Genomic DNA, 23,322 nt, shown 5'->3' on the forward strand with positions numbered 1-23,322 from the left:
GTGACTTGTTTCCCTGAGACTGCACGTACATAATGAATAACTGAGTTCACTTAAATGAGTCAGCGACTCTCTATAGCAAAGTCCAAGTGCTTACAATAAAGTCACAGAGAGTAAAAACAAGATATAAACGAAGCTGATATCAAAAAAATCAAAAACAATTTATTTCAAATCACAAAATGTTAGAAAATGGACAGATAACTGAAGCAGTGTACCAATGGAATCCCAAAAAGAAAACAAGAAAATAACAGGCCATCTGATAAATCAAAAGTACAATTAAACATACTATTAAATACAAATAAGTGAGTTACATCATTTAAAAGGAACATTAAAATATTCAACTGCATTACCTCTGATAAATATAGATTTTACTTTCAATTGTCATAAGCAAGATATTTTTTTACTGTTCAACTCAACACATTTTACACATTTTCTGTTTCACCCGCTGAAATCTTCCATTTTCCTTGTTGGAGATGCTACTCTCCGGGTTTTGTTTCTATTCTTATTCTCTTTGAACAAGAAAAAGCCGTCTCACTGGTTTCTGATCTGTTGATCTTTATTCTTCTTTCTTTTCCTAATTTCATCCTGATTTGAACAAACTTGTATCAAGCAAACTTGCATACATGACCAAACTTGTTACTTAATTTTACACTTCTTGCAGCTACTCCACAGTAAATGTATTCCCTCCCTCAACTTACTCGCATCTTCAGTTTGATTTGTGAAATTTCAAGTGGTTTTATGCAGTAAGCTGGAAGGCTTTTACTGTGAAGCAGCTGCAGGAAGTTGCTCGACTCACCACCAATGGCCAACTATTACTTTGATAAAGAGTCAATAAATGTGCAGTTAAGATGAGCAAATCAGAAAAACAGTATGAGTCCTATTTGTCAGATGAGCAGTAACAACAGGAAAGATGAGTAAGACAAAACTAGCATCTTCTACATTACACAGGAGCTCACACAGCCCACAGCCCAATAACTCCTATATAAAAGCAGGGAAATGAAAAGAATTGTCTCTCAGGAGTGAGAAAATGAAAACAGACAAATCAAATTTTTTTTTTTTCAGATTTATAATATCCACTAACTTCAGGCTCAGTAAATAATTGAAACCTTTTTCTTTCCTTGTTTTTCAAACCATTTAAACAATTTAACTCACCCATTTGTCTTTGTATTTAACTATACTTTTGATATATAGGAATCCTATTAGTGATATTTGTCCTCTTCGGGGATCGTTGTTGTACAGCCATGAAAATGCTTTACAAAAAAAGCGAACTCTAAAACAGTATTTACACTTTCCCAAATCTTTCAGCGCGCTTCATTTTTTTTGCCTGTGGAAAAACAAAAAGAAAACATTTACATTATTAGGCTCCCTCTCTTTTTTCATTTCCACCATTCATTCCCTCTGGTCTTTTTTATAACACTCTACATTGTGATAAAATATAACTGACCACTAATGTCTGAAGTCAAACAATAAAAACAAAAGCAAAGAATGTGAAAAAGTTACCTCAGCATCATCTCCACCACCTGAGCCTGCACTTGTTAAGATCCCAAACCTCTCCTTCCTTTTTTTCAGCTTTTCATCCTCTTCCATCTGGAAAAATGAAATGGTATCATTCAAATGACAAATTTAGACAAACGTTATTTTCCAGCCAGGAAACTGGGAACTGTCCACATATTTCCCAAAAATGATCTGATATTCAGCTGTAAATTACTGTTAATATTTCAAGGAAAGGCTACATTTTTTAAATGTATTTGCACCATGAATCAAGCAACCATACAAGCTCATAGTCACCTTTTGTGAGATGGATGACACGTTCATGCCAAATCTTTCCGCTCTCTTCTTCAGCTGATCAACGTTCACCTTTGTGAGAGACACAAGAACAATCTACTTAAAACTGTCTCATTAAACAATGCGATAAAAAAAAAAAAAAAAAAGTGTTAACTATATTTTTTGCAAAACTTACAGCAGCTTTACTGTTCGCAACCAGACCTGTGTAAGAGACGGATGAATGAAAGTGTGGGGTGAGAAACAGCAGGCGGAAGACATTGTGAACATGTTAAATGTTACATGCTCACAAAGCACTATGATATATAATGTTATTTTACATTATAGCAGTCAGTTCAGTAAAGCAACTACAGACCTGGAGAGGGACTGGAAGCATCAGCGGGTAAACCAAACCTTGAGAAAAGGAACATAATGAATTGAACATTGAACACTTGAACACTGATATTTACTTCAAGTATAAATCCAGCTTATACCAACTTGGGTTTTGGCCATCATTTCGATCAGTTATGATGACACTGGTCACAAGAAACTAAGAACAGAATGGACAGAATGTTTGAGAAATAATTTTAGTATTCACTTTTGTTTTCTGTTCTAAATAAATGTGGCCATGGTCTGATCATCTGCCTGCTTGCGTTTGTTGTCCCATTGTGTTTTTAATGGTATATGTTACTTTTACTGTTAGAAACGATGGTCAAAACCTTGAAAATAAGATCCAAACTAAAAGACACTCATAGAAGGATAGTGTTGAAGCCTTACCTTGCTGCACGTATGGCCTTCTTGCTCTCAGATGACGCAGGCATGTTGAAACGTTCAGCTCTCTTCTGTAGTCTCTGCTCAACAAAAGGTAAAATTTTCAGAGAACTTGAACAGTTGAGACTGACACTGCACATACAGAGGTGTTGGGTCTGCTGATGAATATTTCGAAACATTGAAATGAATCTATCATGTACTATTATGAGTTCTTGGGTTTCACGGTCACACAGACTTTTGAAGACCACTCAAAGTTACCATGTTACAGAAGTTCCTGCTGGACGTTTGTGTTACATGCCATTTAAGTGTGATATCACTTTCACATGTGACAAACTTTGCATTAAAATATGCAGACTGAGGCTTACAATCAAATTATTAGTGCTTGCAAACATGTCATACGTACTTCACTGGAAGATGATGGAGGAGTTATTTTCACCACCTTCTTTTCAGTAGGTCTGAAAGAAAAACATGTAAAGACATCGAATAAGCAACGATTGATTTTACTTTAGTGGTGAAAACTATTGACACATCATAAAACTGGGGGTGACATTTCTACACCAAACCTGATGACCCCCACATGTGAAGCCATTTAGACAAAATGTACACATGAATTTCAGCCACATAATCTAGGATCAAGACTAATGCTTATAGCACAGAAAAAACAAATGTTACTAATTAAAACATGATATTTTGCTTGTTTGTTAAAAATTGTGTAGATTAAATGAAAATAAACTTACGTCTCGCACTCAGCTGACTCGTCATCCTTGTCGGCTTTTACATTGTTGGCACTCTCAACTTTAGCAAAGTCCTAAAAGTAAAACATAAACTTTAATACTTGAATCACTACTTCACAAAATGGTCTGATGAAGTCTGAGATGGGGGAGTGAAAGAACAGATACTGAAAAAAATCACAATCACAATCACATTACCTCTGTGTCCTCTGCCAGCACATCATCAACATCCACGTCTTCCTCTGTTGTTTGGAATATGGGATGAAGAAATTTCCCACCAACAGATGGGAAGAAAGAAAGAGACACAGATGGAGGGATCAGTGGTTTTATCACAATAACAAATGCAGAATGAACAGGATACACAGCCTTATAATACATCACTACTTCAAATAATTCATCTCAATCAGATCAAGTGCATATCTGACCAACTCTCTGGGTAAAATTTGGTTATTTGGTACAGTAATGAGTGCAGGATTTTTTTTGCATGCCTGTGCTATTTGATTACAATCAAACCACCCACTTGTTTATACCACCAAGTGAGTCACAATGTACACATTTAAATTTACTCATTTGGCAGACGCTTTTATCTCAAGCGAGGGATAACACTAAAGCTTCAGTGCAGTAGGAGACTTTGGTTTACGTATTAAGTACTACATCTGTTCAATATGTGTAGTGTATATATCCTCACCATGCTCCTCCAGATAGGCTTGCAGTCGAGCGATGAGCTCTCCTTTGTTTCCTTTGGTCTCCAAACCTCGGGCCTCACACTCCTGCCTCAGTTCAGCAAGCTAAAACAGCAAGAGAACCAGAAACAGCACTTTAATTAAACAAGCAATAATCACCAATTTTGCCTTGCTGTCATCTCTTTTAGTTTACAATAGATTTTTCAGTATAAGGTAGTTCCAAATAAAACTGCTCAAACGGAGATCTGTGAATGATCACGAGAACCCTGTACAAAGTTTCTACAAAGCTGTGTTGCAATGATTTGAGCACTAGAATCAAAATCTACTTTATCGTCGTTGTGTTGGGATTGTAGCAGAAACTGACGATGGGTGATAAATTATGAGAAAAATCTAAATACATGAGTGGAAAAACAGGATGGCAATGCCCCCATTCCATAGGGCATAAGGAGGTACTGTATGGTTTAATGAGAAGGACAATGATATGAATCATATTATGACCTTTGTAGTCACTAGAGCTCAACCTAGTTTTACACCTGTGGGAGATTTTGGATCAACATGTAGGACAGCGCTCTCCACCACAACCATCATCATCAAAACGCCAAATGAGGGAATATCTTTTGAAAGAATGGTGTTCATCCATCCATTAGAGTTCAGTGGCTTGTACAGTTGTTCTGGCGGTTCGTGGTGGCCCAACACCTCATCAAGACACAACTGCAGGTCATATCTGTATATTTAATAGGTGTATATAGTGTTTTTATCAATCTCTTCTCCTCTACTTTGAAGCTGCTGTAATAAGTGAGTTCCCCCCTGTTGGTATCAATGAAGTTTCATTTCATCTTACGCAGACGATCAATGGAGGTCAAACACTTATGCTTGTTTAGCGCTGTCGTTACTTTAATTGAATAAAACTGGCGGGACACTGTATCTAGCAACAGGAGCTCCATTTAAAGTTTTATTATAATACTATATTTTATCTGTTAATTTTAATTAATCCTCTGATGGCTTTATGTTGTGTATTTTAACTTAATTAGCCGTTAGCTTCGCAGCTGAATGAACAACGTGAACACACGCCGGTTGTTAGCCTTCACATATTTTACTCTTTAAAATATCCACTTATCCGTAACCTCACTCTTTGGTATAAAAACTAACACCATTTATAACATATTCTTTCATAATAAACCCACCTAATGAATGTAATAAAACGTATATTTATACTACTACCAACCTTCAGCTTCTGCAGCTCTATCACTTCGGCCATCTTTCTTTGTTGTTGTATCACTTCCTCCAATCAAGCAGGAGCCGCTCTCCTTCTGAACAGCGGCGCGAACTCACAGCGCCGCCCGCAGGACGGACTGACACACTGCAGGCCTGCGCGGAAACGGCTCTCCTCAAACATTTGTCTTGTTGAAAAATAAGTTGAAATGACCTCGAAGGGATTTAACAAGTTAGCAGAGACAAAACTGACAATTGCAGTTAATATAAGTAAGTAAAAGTCCCACATTGAAAATGTTACTTAATAAGTAATATGTACTTAAAGTACTAAAAGGAAAAGTACTGATTTAGATAGTTGTTATGTTTTTATTTCTGCGAGCTGGCAAATATCTGGACCATCTCACATGGGATCCTGTAAAACACTGACAAAAGAGCAAAATAATAACATTATACTGTAAGTACTTCTATATTCTTTCTAATAACACATATATGTGGGGAAAGAAATTCCAAAATGCCCATTAGTTAACAGAAAACACAGGATTAGACCCTGACATTGCTCTCAAACTGAGGGACTAGTCTGGGACTTAATGGTAAATATTAACTCAGTTTGAGTTGTTAAACTGCTGTCATGCTGCTAAAGGTGCATTAACTATGTTTTTGAATACAGTGGTAAAACTGAATGAAAACACTTTATGAGCTCACCCTGTCTGATCTTCAGTAACATGAGGAAAATGGTCCTGCAATTGATAACCTATATTACCTACTTAGCAATAATGTTGTTTATAGACAAGAAATTGTCTCTAAAACAATTTCTTCTGCCAGCACAAATATTTTACTTAAAATACTCATAATATAAAATTTCAACATTGCAAATGAAGCACATTTTTTTATTCCTGAGAGACTTTCCAATGTTGAGGCCCAGGGCAATTAATCCCACTATACCCTTCACTCCTACACCCTCACACAAGTTAAGCAAGTATATTTTTAGTAGTAATAGCAAAATATTTACGCTCTACCACAACATGGACTTCTAAAATGCTGTGTATGTAGTTTTCTGTCCCTGTTTTTCTTTGAAGGAGAGAAGATGAAAGCAGCGAGACGGTCCACAGTCTTGTTGCTAGGCAACAAGGTGCTAAACATAACTCATTGGGCATCATGTTGTTGTTGAATGCAACAGGAAGATGACGGTGTGTAAAAACGACAAGTTGTGGTTTTACATTTGGTTATTTGCTAAATTGTTTCTTGGACTGGAGCAGTGAGTAAATGTTGTTATCTTTGGAGAGAGCCAAGCCAGCTGTTTACCTCTGTTTCTACAACAACAACAAACAACAAGGGAAGAAGCCTGTTTCCCAAAAGGTCAAACTATAATATATTTCTGTTGTTTTTTTCTTAACCTTTATCAACCATGAGTGCTGACCAAACTGTTTCCAAAACCTTGACTCAAACCCTCAGACAGGTTTAATTCTTATTATATTGCCTGATGCACTCAGCAGTGCTTTTTTTGACCTAATTGAGATGACCTATTTTACAGTATGCTTGCAATAATTTAGTATATTAATACACTATGTGAGGTCAGTGCACATTAGAGATGCGGCCTGCAGGGGAGTTACCGGGTTCATGGTCAACATGATGACAGATGGAACAGGTCTGAGCAGGATTTGCTGTGAATGCTGACATTGTTTAAAAAGAGGTTTAAACAGTGTCACAGTTTGGCATATGATATGGAGACAAAAAATCTTTCAACAAAGTGACTTTATAGTTCTGGGGGTAGAAGGACAAAGCCGGATGAATTTAGGGAGTCACAAGTGCTTCAGTAATCCTCATTAATGTTGCATTCCTCCCATTTTTTTCTCCACAGAAAAAGCCTCTCTTAGCAGAATGTGTGACCTACTGTTGTAATGACACAGAAATGAACAGCTCCCTGTGACACTTAAATATTACACATACTATATTTGATCCCATATGTAAGTAAAGTGCATTTGCAGCTAACGTAACTTCTATGAATATAAATAAAAGTTCTTTTAGAGTTTTCTGTAATTTGGATTTGACGGCAGATAATCATTAGTAGCAACATGTATTTGAGAGTAAATCCGCACATAATTAGGAGTAATTAGAGAGGCAGCCCAAAATGGGTCAGGTGACTTCAGCAAAGATTTAGGTGACCGTTCATATTGTATTTGAAAGCACATTCTTTGTGGAACTAGCACCCAAAAATGAATGACACTGGAACCCTCATGATTCTGACTCCTGTTGTATTGCACAGAGCTTTAAATAATTTAATTATCTATATATTTAATATATCTATAAAGGTTTTATAATATGGCCAAATTAGCATCAGAAAATAATAATCACAGAAGCTTTGGTATTAATGTAAAATATTCACTTAACTCCAGATAAAATTCCTCTTTACATGTATATAATCACATGGTGCAATACGTTTTTATTTAAGTAAAATTATAAACAACATAATGTAAAAATCCTCCATGGATCTGAAAGTCCTGCAGAAGTATGATCAGTGGCAGCAAATGTACTTAAAATATTGAAATTAAAAGTGCTTGTTGTGAAGAAAGAATGGGCCCATACGTATATTATATTATTATATACTATATTTTTTAATCGTTAATAATTTTGCATTAGTATATAAACAGCATTTTAATATTTAAGAAGCTAATTTTAACACTTTTAATTAGTTTGGTAATTTCTATAACGATGCATCATAATTTAAGAGCTTATTATACATTTTTTGTATAATTTACAAAGTAGCCAGTAAATTTAGCTGTAAAATAAAATAATGTGTGTCGAAAAGTGCAATAGAAGCATAAAGTAGCATAAAATGAAAATATGTAAGCACAGAAATTGAGTGATTGTATTATTACACTGTTCACATGTACATCACTGACAGCTTAATAAGGTTCACATGTGCAGGATGTTTATTTAAAACATTTTTTATTTTGTTCGGTTCATGCACACTCGAGCATGTCTCGTGGTCCACGCTGTTGCCATGCAAAAGTACATGTGGGATTTTTGCATTTCTTATGTGATTATGTGGTGCTTTCTCTACTGTATGTACAAGTGTAATCCCCAAGACGTGCTTTTACTGTAAATACACAAATCATTATCAGTCCAGGTGCCCCTAAGTCTCACTGAAGGAGGGGCGGGCTGCAGGGCGTTTCTTCTGCTAATACACTCTGTGAGGTCAAACATCAGAGAGTTTATAAAGCCAGTTTTCTGCTGCCTGCCGCTCACAAAAGGGATTTTTCACAAATAGGAAGTGCACCGACAATGTGGACGACTACTGTACTGTTGGTGCTGCTGGCAGTAGCTTCACACACTGTGGCAAGTAAGTACAGAAAATACATTTTTAAACAGAACCTAGCATATACTATTGGATTGAATGAGTCTCAAACTGCAGTTTTAAACATAATCCAACTTCAAATACAGGAAAATGGCTCCTGTGAGTGTTTTTACTATAATATATTATATAATTGGATTATTTGTTCATACTTGTATTTGTTATAACTATGAACAAAGTAGAATTAAATGGAAATATTCACATAAAGTACAAATAGCTGAAACTTTGAGTACTGCAGGACAGCAGTCAGAATGCTGTTATACTGTGTACATTTAATCAGGAGTCTTACATTTTTGTTCCTTTTTCATCATTGTCTCAAACCATCCTAACCGACTCCATTTCAGACAGTATGTAAAGCCTCGGCACACTGTTTAATATGTTGTAATATATATATATATATATATAAAATATATGTTGAAAGTTAAGCCTTTAAAATGTATATGTGCTCCATGAGACATAATCGTCATCAAATCCACTCTGATTTCTTTCCTTACATGGAGGTAAATCAACATTTGTGGGAAGGTGCACTGGGTTTTAGCACCTCCAGCAGAGACACACGTGTTTTGGCCTATAGGATCTGTGTCTAGTTTAAGACCCAGTTTCACGTTTTTCCCATGACCTCTTTATTCAACCATGCATGACAGTAAATGTCACAGAATTTGACCTTTGTAAAGCAAAGTACCAGCTATTTATCTTAATCCTTTTATTTTTAAGTAAATTTAAGTTCACATCTTTTTCAAAAGCAAAAATCACATGCTCATGCATTATGTACAATATAAGAGTTACTGGTCATTATAATAATTCCCCTGAAACTATGTTTTAATATTCTGGGGAGCATATGATAAAACAACACTTGCATTTCAAGAAACATACTCATTTAATCTGTCTAATATTTTTGAGAAATTGAGTATCAGAGAAATTAGTCATTTAGCCACCTGCCTCTGCAGAATTTCACCCTATATTATATTTCTTTTTATAATTCAATATTCAACAGTTGGCATCGAACATCTAAAAGCCAAACCATGAGTGGAGTGAATAAAGACAGTGATCACTGTGGAATAATCCAGACAGAATTTATAATCACATTCAAAATGTGATTTAGCAAATTACCTCTGTTGTCTGCCATCAGGTTTGGACTGTGTTGATGCTTAATCCAAATTCAGCCCTGTGACAATGTTAATCTGTGTTAAAAAATCATGCACATGCACACACACACTCGCACACGCTCAGCTGAGCATCACATGAGAGGGATTGGAGGGATTTGAGATTAATATTAGCAATAAAACACCCTAATCTGGTGGGCACCTGCAGTCACCATTACCAGATCACTGATGAGGAAAAGATACTATGACATAAAAATATATACACAGAATATATTTCTAAAGACTAACAGTGGGGGTTGGAAAAGATGCATTTAAAAATGCACTGACTTTTTTGATAAGATTTTTCCACTGTTCATTTATCCCATAATGTAAATTCTGTGCCATGTCTCCGATACTTTAATTTTACCATAAACTGTAAATATATGTTCTGAGAAGTGTTCATTTTATGATTTCAATATATTTCTTTTTGATATTTCAGAGTCCAAAAACCGCTTCACTCGCTATCCATCATGGAACACTAAGATGTACCCAGTCTGGAAAGATGGAGACCCACGATACAAAGACTCCTGGAGAGGTACTTATGTCAAAATAATGCTGGTATAATCAAACGCTTTCAAATGCCCATGCTTTCTTACTTTGCTTTCTTTTTTAAAAAGTATTCTAGGTAATTTTATTAGGTAGTGGCAGTAGTAAAATGACAGGAAGTTGTGGGGAAGAGAAAGCTGGGTGTCATACAACAAAGGGTGTGATTATATGGTCTTGTTAAACCTCCAGGCCATCAGAACACATTGTTACTTTAAACATCTGAAAACAAAAATAAAAAAGGTCTGAATTTATTATCACTTAACATATTTGTTTACCTGTTTTCTTTTACAGGTGGGAGAGTGACTTTCAATGTAGGGAACGATTCGCCGACCCTGACCGGGGCCAAAGTTACCTTCACCATTGACTTGCAGTTCCCGCACAACCAGAAGGTGCAGCCTAACGGAGAAGTTGTCTGGGCTGAGGACTGCATAGTCAATGGTAACGCATGTGCACACACTTACACACACTTACACACACTTACACACACTTACACACACTTACACACACTTACACACACTTACACACACTTACACACAGTGGTGACATGCGATGTACACGATGTTGGTTCACCACTTTTGTCTCAATATTAGATTGATCGCCATTAAATTTGGTACAGATGTTCATGGTCCCCAGAGAATGAATCCAATTGATTTTGGAGATCACCTGACCTTTCTTCTGGCACTACCATGAGGTGCCAGAGGTTTTGATTGAAATGTCTCAACAACTATTAGATGGATTACTGTGTAATTTGGTACACAAATTCATGGTGCTCAGAGGATGAAACCTAAGGAGTTTGGGGATCCCGTGACTTTTCCTCTAGCGCCACCAGCAGGTCAAAGTTCACCCTTACCCAGTGAACTACCTCAACAACTACTAATAGGATTGGCAAAGAGCTTGATACAGACTTTCAAGGCTCCCAGGGGATGAATCCTAATGACTTTGGTGATCTTTTTACTTTTGTTCTTGCTCCACCATGAGGTTGACAGTTGTGGTTTTGACTTAAATATCTAAACAACTACTGTAAATAGAAATAAAAAATAGAAACCATACAACAAGAGCTATTCGATTATTGTGTTTAGAAGCAGCCAAGTCAGCAACGTGTAATTTCCCCAATATAAGAATAATATGATATTATCTACCATGACAACATACACTAGAGTGGTATATAATGTGATTAAGTAATAATAAGTAATAATACTTTGGATATTTGTCTGTAGTGATAGAAATGCAAAATAGTATATAATGTAATAGAAAGAATAATGTATAGTATTAACATAATATGGTTATCTAGGCTCTTAGTCTTTTTTAAATCTCTTTGGCACAATCTCTAACAGCCACAATGTTCTTGCTCCTGCTACAGGAACAAAATACCACGAGTCTGAGCCAGTATACCCAGCACAGAACACTGACTGGGAAGCTGTTTTTCCTGATGGGACACCAGTTAAGAAGGACAAGAAGCCGAGCTATGTGTTTGTCTGGAAGACCTGGGGTGAGTGGAGCGTTCGTCTCTTATTAAATGTGTCTAAACTATGTTTTTTCTGGGGGTCAGAGAGTTTCTTGCAACACATGCCATGACCTGAAATGTGACCCGGGATGGATTAAACATGAGGCCTATCATATGCACTCATGTGAGCTTTTAGATCTTGTTTTCAAGCTACCTCTGACCATGAACACATCTCACAGAATGTTTGGCATTTAAACCCAACACATTATTTGAAATCGTATGTAGATATTTGTAGTGAAGAGACAGGAAAGTGAATCTCAGGTGTTTCTCTGGATGCTCATTTGGCAGGTCAGTATTGGCAGGTGGCAGACGACTCCTCCTCCTCTCTGACCATCGATACAGACGACATCCCACTGGGCTCCTACACCATGGACATCGTTATCTACCACTACCGCAGCAAAGAGAAGTTCATTCCTCTGGGATATGCCACCACTCAGTTCTCCATCACTGGTTAGTTAGGGACTGTACGAAAGTTATTGTTTTTTTGTTTTTTTTTTGGTTTGTTTTCATCTGCAGCCCCTTACAAAGTCATTCTAAAAAATAATATAAGAATGTCAGATGCACTACAATAATAAAAAGAGAAGTTTTTTTTAGAGAAGTTATTAATGTTACTTAAAAACATCAGTCAAACCACCTATACTTTAAGGTATGAATTCTGACTGTTGCCCATTTATTTGTTGTTCTCTTCAGATCAAATCCCCTTCGCTGTTTCCCTGGACCAAGTGAACGACATCGTGGCCGGGGACATGCGCTTCATCCAGAACAGGGCGATCGCCTTCACCATCACCCTCCACGACCCCAGCAAGTACCTCAGCAACGCAGACATCACCTTCAACTGGGACTTTGGGGATGCAAGTGGAGCTCTCATATCCAGAGAGCTGACTGTCACGCACACCTACATCAGCTCTGGCTCATTCAAGCCTCAGGTGGTGATCCAGGCGGTCATCCCGGATAAGGCCTGCGATCCACCAGTTGATCCTCCAACCAAGGCCCCTGGTCCACATACTGATCAGGGCACCACAGGTAAGGAACCAAAATCAAAGGACTTGGTTTATATAATAACAAAACTCAGTCACTACTCCTGGCTCCCATCATTTTTACACTTGTTTTTGTACAAATTAAACAAATGAGATGTAATGATCCACCTGTTCCACTCTTTATGCTAAGCTAAGCTAACCAGCTGTTGGCTATAGCTTCATACTGAACAGACAGGCATGACAGTTATCTAGCTCTTAGCAAGAAAACAAAGATGCATATTTCATATTTCACGACTTTGAAAGCTAAAATATTTAATAATTTGTACGTGGTTATGGCACCCCACCTCTGCATAGTGAACATACATTGTATTAAACCATGGACCTAACCCATCAACCTTGTCTGTGTGCAGTGAAAGCTGCTGCACTGGCGTCTGCTCTCCCTCTGCTGGTTTCCACCAAGTCAACTGGTCTGAATGTCAATATGGTGCCGTCAGACACTGAGGAGGACAACACTGAGGATGAGGCCTCCACCGCCTCCACCACCCAGCCTGCCCAGGAAACACCCACAGTGACCAAGACTCCCTCCCCCATCAACCAGGACACGCCAGCTGACAGTGACGCAGGGACTGGGCTCGCAGCAGGTACTTGCTTAAACATAATTATGGTAGAATTTTACCACACGATCATCAACAGAGGTTTACACGTGCAACAACAGCAACGAGTCCTTTTTAACTGCAAAATACTGATCTCATATCTGCTGACGGACTCTCATGATGATGAACCAGATAGCAGAACCAGCCGACTTCCTAAAATGTAAATATGATGCAAATCTCTAAAGAATCTCTGTCATAATACAAGCGGAGCAAGATGACTTCACAATGAATTGCTTTGTGTTTTATCATTAGAATTCTGATTTGCGTGTTGACTGACCATTATCTAGTACGAGTGTACTAAGGGACAAAGAAGAAGAAAATTATTGGGTTGGGGGATTATATTTAGTAAAGAAGCCAAACCCTCCTCAGTGTTATTGAAAGAGTCCTCCACTGATTTGGCATTACACTCCCACAACATTGACAGACAGGAAAGGAATATAAATTGATGCTAACTCTATAGAGGAAGTTTCACTTTGGGTTCAACATAGAAACCAAAGTAAATAAAAGTAAAAAACCAAAACTATGGATTAGATCAGGCGATGTTAATTACCTGTGGTTGTTGTACTCACCAGGTACAAAGCGAACAGTGACCCTGACAGGCCAAGCTGCAGTGGTAGTAGTTGCTAAGAGGGAGGCTAATGAGAAACCCTCCGATGATGACTGTGTGATTTATCGATACGGCTCCTTCTGCACCGGCATTGAAGTGTTTGGTGAGTCACCTTTTCATTCATGCTATGTTTATCAAAATGTGAAATGATCATCATTGACCGTCCTTGACCTCGTGGCCCTTGTTTTTATTTTCAGAGGGCATTGAAACAGTACAGATAGTACAAATGGACAACGCTATTGTCGAAACACCAGAAATGCACAAAAATGTTGTGGATATCACCGTTACCTGCCAGGGAAGGTGAACGCTCCTGTACTATACTTTCTCATCCAGCAGCAGTTCATTGTTTATTCTTACTCACTCGAGCATCGTCTCCGTCTTTCTCCAGCCGTCCCAAGGAGGTGTGCAGTGTGATTCTGGACGCAGAGTGCTTGAGGCCAATTCACACAGCGTGCAACATGGTGGAGCCCTCAAAGGAGTGCCAGCTGGTGTTGCGTCACTTCTTCAATGACTCTGGTGTCTACTGCATCAATGTGTCCATGGCCAATGATGTCAGTTTAGCTGTCACCAGTGCCAAACTCAACCTTGAGACGGGTACGCGACATAACCACCATTGGTTTGACAATACATTTCTGTTTCATCCTGCATACTGATGGTGTTGTCTTTGTCTCAGGTCCCAGTGTTTCCTCCTCTGGCACCATCGCCATGTTGTTGGGTGTCGTGGTACTTGTTCTAGCTGTGGGAATAGTGGCATATTCCTACAAGTGAGTAACTTGCACTATCATTTGATAAACTGTGATTATGAAAATATAGATTGTAGTCACTTTGATCAAACTCGTCTGTATTCTGTGGTCCACTCTCCAGGCGTTTCAAGTCCTACCGACCTCTGAAGGAAGACGTGATCGCGTCTGGAGGACAGCAGCTCGGCCGGGATCAGAGCTGCTCCGGAGCCTCGATCTTCTGGAACCTCCTGAACAGACGAGGAACCGTCGACAACTGCCCTCTGCTGCAGGACAGGCCTGTTTGAACCATCACTAGCCTTGCACGACCAAATACAAAAACAAGCAGCATCTGATTTGCAGGTTACAGGCACCTGAGATGTCTTTTTGTACTTTTTGTTTGTTTTGTTTTTTTACATATTTTCCAAAATGAGAAACTTCATGACGTTTAAATCAAAAATTAATTGGAACTATACCTTAGTAATACTCTGATCTTTTGTACCGACTTGAAGCAAGTTTGGTAGAAAATGTGTCTGATTTCATTTGGACAAAACGAGTTTGAATGTTTAACCAATAAAGTTTGCTCAAAACATTCATGTGCTTTTACTCATTCATCATATATTTCTAACAGTGTAAGGCAGCTACATTGATGGTGTGGCTGGGCTTCTTGATTTACTATTGAAGACTTGAGACAGACTTCCTGTCCCTTCAAAACAATCTGATGCCGGACTCATTCATGTTTTACAAAGCTAACAAACAAGAGGACTCCTCCCTTTCCTCCTCTGTGAGTTAGGATAAATAAATGCTCTGGGGTAATTGCAGGTTTATGATCTTGTCATATTTTGTTGAGGATAACTGCCACAAATCATGCTTTCGCTTCTGAACCATGCATAGAAACCAAAAATTATAGAGCTTCAGATTCAGTTCGGACCTGAACATATAATCCTTCATAAAATAAACTTTCCCACATATCTAAATGCTAATTGAAAAACAATTTGAGAAGCATTGGATTAGTGCTGAGGAAACCCATTTGTTCAACATGCTGCCTTATTTCAATTACACACTGTGATACTTAAATATTTAGAAGAATAACATTCACCCTGTATGAATGCTGAGAAACTTAAACATGGTGTTATAAGTCTACCACTTGATTCAATGTATTTCAACATTTTGACTATTCACTCATGACCATTAGTCAACATAAACAGTATATTTAGGTTGAATCAACAAAGGACAAACAACTTCACATGTCACAGGAATTTTATTTAGAACAGAGCCAAACTTGACATTTTCAGGAGGTTTAATCTGAGCAGCCAAACTTGTAATCGATAGACAAACATTTCTGTTTGGAATGCATTCAAGAACACATTGATATCAACAATTTCCTGTTCAACTAATGCCTTTGTGTCCCTTTTTAATATTCCTCTCCTTCCTCCTCTCCCTCACCCTCAATAGAGTCGACTCCGACCTCCTCATAATCCTTCTCCAGAGCTGCCATGTCCTCTCTGGCCTCAGAGAACTCTCCCTCCTCCATACCCTCACCCACATACCAGTGAACAAAGGCACGCTTAGCGTACATCAGATCAAACTTGTGGTCAAGGCGAGCCCAGGCCTCTGCAATAGCAGTGGTGTTGCTCAGCATGCAAACAGCCCTCTGGACCTTGGCCAGGTCTCCACCAGGAACCACAGTGGGTGGCTGGTAGTTGATGCCAACCTTGAAACCAGTGGGGCACCAGTCCACAAACTGGATGGTACGCTTGGTCTTGATGGTGGCAATGGCAGCATTAACATCTTTTGGCACCACATCACCACGGAACAGCAGACAGCAAGCCATGTATTTACCGTGGCGAGGGTCACATTTCACCATCTGGTTGGCTGGCTCAAAGCAGGCGTTTGTGATCTCAGACACTGAGAGCTGCTCATGGTACGCCTTCTCAGCAGAGATGACAGGGGCATATGTGGCCAGAGGGAAGTGGATACGGGGATATGGCACCAAGTTGGTCTGGAACTCGGTCAGATCAACATTGAGGGCACCATCGAAACGAAGGGAAGCAGTGATGGAGGACACGATCTGACTGATCAACCTGTTCAGGTTGGTGTAGGTAGGACGCTCGATATCGAGGTTCCTACGGCAGATATCGTAGATGGCCTCGTTATCTACCATGAAGGCGCAGTCAGAGTGCTCCAGGGTGGTGTGGGTGGTCAGGATGGAGTTGTAGGGCTCCACCACAGCGGTGGACACCTGGGGAGCTGGGTAGATGGAGAACTCCAGCTTGGACTTCTTTCCGTAGTCGACAGACAGACGCTCCATCAGCAGGGAGGTGAAACCAGAGCCGGTGCCACCTCCGAAGCTGTGGAAAACCAGGAAGCCCTGAAGGCCAGTGCACTGGTCGGCCTGAAGACAGAGAGGAGGACACACTGATCAAATATATGAGATACACTATTATGATTTAATTTGATATTCTGAGGCAAAAATAGGAATGAACTCCTCCTGATGTTAAGTTACCCACCAGTTTGCGGATCCTGTCCAGCACCAGGTCAATGATCTCTTTGCCGATGGTGTAGTGTCCACGGGCGTAGTTGTTGGCAGCATCCTCCTTACCGGTGATCAGCTGCTCAGGGTGGAACAGCTGGCGGTAAGTCCCAGTACGCACTTCATCTGCAGAGAAAAAAACACACATATTGAATCAATTGCCCTTGAAATTATTTTCACACGTCACTTTAATTTGCCTAAAAGGATTTTCGGGGAAAAGTGATGACGCTCACCGATGACAGTGGGCTCCAGGTCAACAAACACAGCTCTGGGGACGTGCTTTCCAGCTCCAGTCTCACTGAAGAAGGTGTTGAAGGAGTCGTCTCCTCCTCCAAGAGTCTTGTCGCTGGGCATCTGTCCGTCCGGCTGGATCCCATGTTCCAGGCAGTAAAGCTCCCAGCAGGCATTGCCAATCTGGACACCAGCCTGACCAACGTGGATGGAGATACACTCACGCTATGGAAAGAGAAAACAAGAGGTTACTTATAGTTAATAACATTAATAACAGTTATACCTTTTACATCTATATACTACAATCACTGTGACATAAATGCTTCTAGAAACTGGAAACATTCAGTTGCTCCCCCTGTCTGATCTTAATAGGCAGTGCAGCAGGAGGCACCTCCCTGCACCACAATCCGCAGGGGACAAAAATGCCTGACAGCAGCCCCCGCAGAGGCAGAACGTTTCTCTCGTCTTTCCTCCAGTCTTTTTTGTCCTCTTGTCTTTTTGTCCTGCGCTAGCTCCTCTTTTGCAAGCATAAGCACGAATGCAAATTCATTTGCATGAGCACAGGCGCATGCACGGCAGTCTGGAATATTCCACTTGCTCTTGTGCCTCAATGATTCACAATCACAGCGGATGCTTGAGGAAAGAAAATTGAAGTGCTTGATCACAACTGTTATCTCATTCAGTCCAAATTACATTATCAATTTGGATAAAATCATATTGAAAATGTTTAAAGTGACCATTAATATTTCTCCTCATGTTTAAAGCAGAACCACTATGTTACATCATTTTGTTTTCTTAACCACGGATGAAATTAAAAATATATTCACTGCTGTATCTTAAAAAATTAAAAATGATATCTGCAATGTAATGTCTCCATCCATCTCCACCCAATCTGCCCCTCCCTGCCTGAAGACAGGGTCGGGCATTCGTAAGGTGTCCGATTTGGACGATTTCACACATTAAATTTGACAAAAATAAAAACGCAAAGACAAGTAATAGCACAGGTGTATGAAGAAAAACATATTCATCCTCCAGACTGTATGTTAGTGGAGCCTGAATGACACCAGTGCATTGTTCTCATCTCTCTGCACAATGACAATCACATCGTCCCACTGCTGCAGACCAATCTTTGTGCCAACAGCAAAATTATATTATTCAATTACATCCATAAATATACACACAGGAAATGTTCATAATGATGTAAAACGAGTCAAAATCTGTCTATCAATTAAAATACAGAGGTTATCTGAAGATGGAAAACCTTTGACGACGTCGTGTAACAGCCGAGATGCCGGTTCCTGCTGCTGCTGCTGCTTAATTCCCTTCATTTCTACCTCACAAAAATTGTTTCAGGCTGACAGAGGTGTAAAATTAACTTACCATTTTTTCGTTTGAGGTTCAAAGAGGAAGAGGAGGACGAAAAAATGTGAAGAAAAAGGCTTTTTAAAAACGGTGTTTGCGTCGCGTGTTGTACCCAACGGGGTCGATGCAACAACTGCTGAATGGGAGGGCGGTGCTCCCAGATTTATACATGCAGGGCAGCGGATTTGCTCCTGTGCACAGATAAAAAAAAAAGGTTGTACTACCACCATTTGGTAGTGCCATTCAATCCTGCTTTTACTGTAAATATGGCATTCAATTTTAACAGTTATATTATTGTAAAACCTGCTTAGTGTATTGAAATAAGAAGGAATATAGGCCTGGTGTTTTAAGTAACTGGTTGCCAGTGGTTAAGAATATTAAAAATGTATGATGGGAATGTTTTTTTTTGTTGTTTTTTTTTTTTAAAACTTTATCCTTGCTGCATCGTGACTTCCTTTACTGCATTTTTTTTGTAAGCAGAATTTTTTTTTTTTTTTTAAATAAAGGCCTAGTTCCAACAAAGCTAATTTATTATGCATGCATAGGAATGAGAAAAGATTGCATACATCTGCTCTATAGGTGTGGCAAGCTGCAAATCAATAAAAAAACAGCCCTGTTTGTGTGAAGGGCATGTGTTGGGGTATATATGAGCAAATTCTGTATAAAAGTGTGTGACTTGTCTGCAAGCGCTCGATGCACCTGACGCATAATAAATGATGCAAAATGGCTGAATGCTTCTGCTGCACAAGATGCTACCATCTCACTCGAGCAGCCAGGCGTTAATGTTGCCGAGGCCTGCCATGGTATCCGCCTGGCATGCCAGCTCTCTAGCTCTCCTCCTTCTTTGTCCTAGATTCTCTGCAATGATGTCATTCAGTGGGTCGATCACGTGGCTGCCTGTCTCTCTGTGTGCCTCTGCTGTTCAGCTGGACTGAAGCTGGCGTGTGCTTCCTCTCGTTCTGTCCTGTCTGAGGAACTGAAATTGCCTGAATTGCAGTTTATGTGACATAATGGGTGAAACATGATGGTCTGCTTAAGCAGTTACAGCATTAAAACCCAGCTCTCTAAGCTGTCTTGAATCCTGCAAGGAATGATGAAAAGAGGATTGCATAGTGTTTCTGACATAATCAGTACTATCTAAGTCTACTGTGAGTCTGGAAAAATCCTCACTGCAGCAGGAAACAAACACTGTGCTTTTTGTCATAACACCCACCAAAATGTGGGAATACTCATCATTTATTCAAAAGGGAATTGAGGATGTATGATTTACAACCAGCCTTTCGTGGTTGCTGTACTCGGTGTGAACTGCAGGGGATGAAAGAGAAGGACAGGAAACAGCCATGGCTCCCATCCAGGGCTTCTTGAGAGAACATTCTCCACTCCCCCTCGTCGTCCTCCTCCTCCTCCTCCTCTTCCTCCTCCTCCTCCTCCTCCTCCTCCCCAGCAGCTGTGAGACAGGGAGGGTCTGAGCAGCTGCTCACCAAGAGGAGAGAGGGAGGATGGGAATGCTAGAGACATGGGAGTGGTCCTGCATGGCATGAAAGTGACCGCAATGCATCCTGCAAAGAGAGAATATGATACCAAACGAAGTGACAGAGCATTTTTTCCATATGTCACAGCAGAGTCCATGTACTGAATATTTTTAATGCGGTTCGCTAAATTCAGCCATGATATAAAAGAAAACGGTTGCAGTGTATTTAAACTGATAAGCTGATAAAACACTGGATGATTTTGCGCTAGAGCCACAGCAGGTTCTGATATTTTGTTAGAGTGATATGAGTTTGCAAGGGTGGGGCAGAGCCTCACAGGAATACTGGTATGGAGGAAATGAAACATGTTTTGGTTTGATCAAATAGAATCATATTATTATTAATGATAAATAATGATGCATATACTTTATATGCAGATATATTGACAAATGATCATCAATAAAGTCTGATTGTCATTCTAAAGCATTTTAGCTAGCTAACATGAAAAAGGGTTAATGAAAAGGTAATGAATTTGGGCTGTATGCTTTCAGGCACCACCCTCTGTGATGATATTATGATGTTATCTATCTTTAAAAAAAATCACTGTCACTCTCCCACAGACACACACAAGTCAAACTGATGCTAGATCACTGATACATAGATCATTTACTAAGGCATCAGTTATGATCTATTAATAGCTGTAGATGTGACAAATGCTCATCAAGTGTTGTATCCTTTAAGCATGAGAGGAAATTAACACAGAGGTGAAGTTGAGGGATAAAAAAAGAGGGAGACTGGCAAGAGAAAGTGGAAGCATGTGTACGGGAAAAGGAAATAGCACATTATAGAATCAAGGATAAAAGAGGCAAACGAGGAACAGGGAGAGATATATTTAAATTGGTTAGTGTATTCTTTCCACTGCAATACATATATATATACAGTATGTTGCTCTTTTTAGATATTTTAAATGTTTCATGTTACATAAATCTGGTGTTTTAACAACCCAACATTTAAGCTGTACATGGTCAGCTAGCCCACATTAGCCTGATAATCAGACTGAATTACCTTTTCAGTTCACTTCATTCATTCATATCTGAATTGCTGAACAAATGTCGGCTGGAACAAGGCTAGGCCCACCGCACCATAGCCTAAAAACGTCAAAAGTGACATCGATTGAGAGGCATCAGATATAACACTTTATTAACCCCAAAATATTGAGTAGTCCAAGACAGTTAGACAGCATCAGATCCTCACATCTGAGAAGCTGAAGAAATAGTTGCTGATTAATTTTCTGACGATGGCTGCAGCTCTAGCTGACTGTATTTGAATCGGACTGCTGCTGTAATCTCCACCCATCTGTTTTTTTCTAAAAACAAACACTAGTGGATACCAGTTAACTGAACTAAGGTCTGCTTTCCATCAGACACTGTTCTCATCTCCAAGAGTGACGTTAACCTTATTTCTCCCATTACACATTTCAGCTGATTTCACCCTGGCTGCAGCTGCGGTTAGCTTACAGCAGCACAAGTTACCTGCAGTAGGCCACAGAGATCAGCTTCTCTTGACTGTGTATCTCAAAATCTGGGTTATTTTAAGCAGCCCAACAGTCAAAGAGGTATCATTTCTGCCCTTGGGACAACTGTGTCATTGAGTTTTCTTTGTTGTTAGCAACCAAGGTGCTTAACTGTCTGTTAGTTTGCTGGGCCGTTATAGAGGCCCACCAAGAACAATTTATGGTCTTTCTCACTGAAAGTTGATTGTTAAAGACAGACACCAACAGAGCTGTTACACACATAAAGTTACATTACTGTCTATGGAAAGAGTGAGCTTTTATATGAGCTACAACTGCCTTGATGAATGCATTAACAAAAGAGCTGACACACAATGATGCCATGCATCTTGTGTTACAGAGGCCACACCCCATCATCCTCATGACAATATCATTTTTTTTCTTCATCAGTTTTATAGGAGGAGGACACATGCACTTATAGGCAACAGCAAGTGTGTTTCCTTACATACACAGGACATGAGGGTGAAGGATTTGGGGAAAGAGGTGATTGAGGCGCCTCACATCCCCCCACAGAGGCAGCTGCAGTGCAGCCCATTAATGCTGCTATTTAAGCTGGGCCACGTGACTACCAGATAAAGGCGGTCTATGCGGATACTAGGTTGTATCCAGGCAACTCCGTTATTCATTTCCTAGCAACCGTTAAATCTTGGGAGGAGGGCTGGGGGTTGGGCGTCTGTGGCTCTCTGTGGCCTACATGTCCCTCATCTGTGACTGGGCAGTTTGACCTCTTTTATCTAGAAAAGGCTGAAAAGTATGATCAGAATACTGGAAATAAAACCAACCGATACTACTGCTTAATAAAGTCCAAATCCATTACGGAAACAGTGGATGTTAAATAATATGGAGAACGCTTTACAAATTGATGTATAGCAGGTATTATAGGAGACTACAGAGGACACATGGTCAGAGTTAAAATGCACTAAAAAATATTGTGGTAAAGCTTGAATTAATTTGATTTTATTAACAATGTCCACCAGGAAATAGGTTTCAAACAACTTGTGACATTTTGCATGAACAGATAAATATTTCTTGATATTGTCTTTGGGCAGTATAAGGCTTCATACAAAATTATACCAATCTTTGTGGAGCATGTGTATAACTCTGCAGTATTTATGGTGTTCATTAGTATACAATCCAGGAAAATGGCTACAGATAATGGTCAAAATCAATGTGACCATAGTTATCAAAGTGCTATATTCTCAAATTGCAGACTCAGTTCTATTCTATTCTGCTCTACTCTTATCTGCTCTATTCTATTAGAAGCTATTTCACACATTAGTCTGTTTGGATGTGTTCGTTTTTAATGCGGGGGTGTATACAGACTGTTTAGTACCTGGCAGACAGGGCCTGTCTGGTACCAGCATGCTGAAAATTACGCAGCATTTTCCTCACAATAAGAGGCGCCATGCTTGCAGCACAATAACGGGAGGAGGTCGGGATTCGGGTGGGGTCTGGGAGGCGGTCTTTAGAGCGAGAAAGCCGCTCAGCCAATAGAAAGCCGC

General features: G+C 39.5%; 3 protein-coding genes across 3 annotated transcripts; 1 reads left to right on the top strand and 2 right to left on the bottom strand.

The window, feature by feature from the left end:
• Window positions 1-139: 139 nt before the first annotated feature.
• Window positions 140-5,250, bottom strand: sarnp (SAP domain containing ribonucleoprotein). Its single transcript, XM_056385916.1, has 11 exons — window positions 5,169-5,250; window positions 3,949-4,048; window positions 3,459-3,502; window positions 3,267-3,337; window positions 2,933-2,984; window positions 2,536-2,609; window positions 2,135-2,172; window positions 1,958-1,983; window positions 1,786-1,854; window positions 1,498-1,584; window positions 140-1,321 (listed from the first exon to the last, which is right to left on the bottom strand). The coding sequence occupies exons 1-11, from the start codon at window positions 5,199-5,201 to the stop codon at window positions 1,280-1,282; spliced, it is 636 nt and encodes a 211-aa protein (XP_056241891.1). The 5' UTR covers window positions 5,202-5,250; the 3' UTR covers window positions 140-1,279.
• Window positions 5,251-8,147: 2,897 nt separating this feature from the next.
• pmelb (premelanosome protein b) lies at window positions 8,148-15,289 on the top strand. Its single transcript, XM_056385276.1, has 12 exons — window positions 8,148-8,495; window positions 10,089-10,184; window positions 10,487-10,633; window positions 11,556-11,684; window positions 11,988-12,149; window positions 12,390-12,722; window positions 13,087-13,317; window positions 13,902-14,039; window positions 14,134-14,236; window positions 14,325-14,530; window positions 14,610-14,700; window positions 14,801-15,289. Exons 1-12 carry the CDS (start codon window positions 8,438-8,440, stop codon window positions 14,961-14,963), a joined length of 1,857 nt encoding a protein of 618 aa, XP_056241251.1. The 5' UTR covers window positions 8,148-8,437; the 3' UTR covers window positions 14,964-15,289.
• A 608-nt stretch (window positions 15,290-15,897) lies between these two features.
• LOC130175523 (tubulin alpha chain-like) lies at window positions 15,898-18,959 on the bottom strand. The gene is made up of 4 exons (XM_056386068.1): window positions 18,800-18,959; window positions 17,422-17,644; window positions 17,166-17,314; window positions 15,898-17,050 (listed from the first exon to the last, which is right to left on the bottom strand). Exons 1-4 carry the CDS (start codon window positions 18,800-18,802, stop codon window positions 16,070-16,072), a joined length of 1,356 nt encoding a protein of 451 aa, XP_056242043.1. The 5' UTR covers window positions 18,803-18,959; the 3' UTR covers window positions 15,898-16,069.
• Window positions 18,960-23,322: the final 4,363 nt, after the last annotated feature.

Source organism: Seriola aureovittata, chromosome 9 (genome assembly GCF_021018895.1).
Source record: "Seriola aureovittata isolate HTS-2021-v1 ecotype China chromosome 9, ASM2101889v1, whole genome shotgun sequence".
Classification (NCBI taxonomy): Eukaryota; Metazoa; Chordata; class Actinopteri; order Carangiformes; family Carangidae; genus Seriola; species Seriola aureovittata.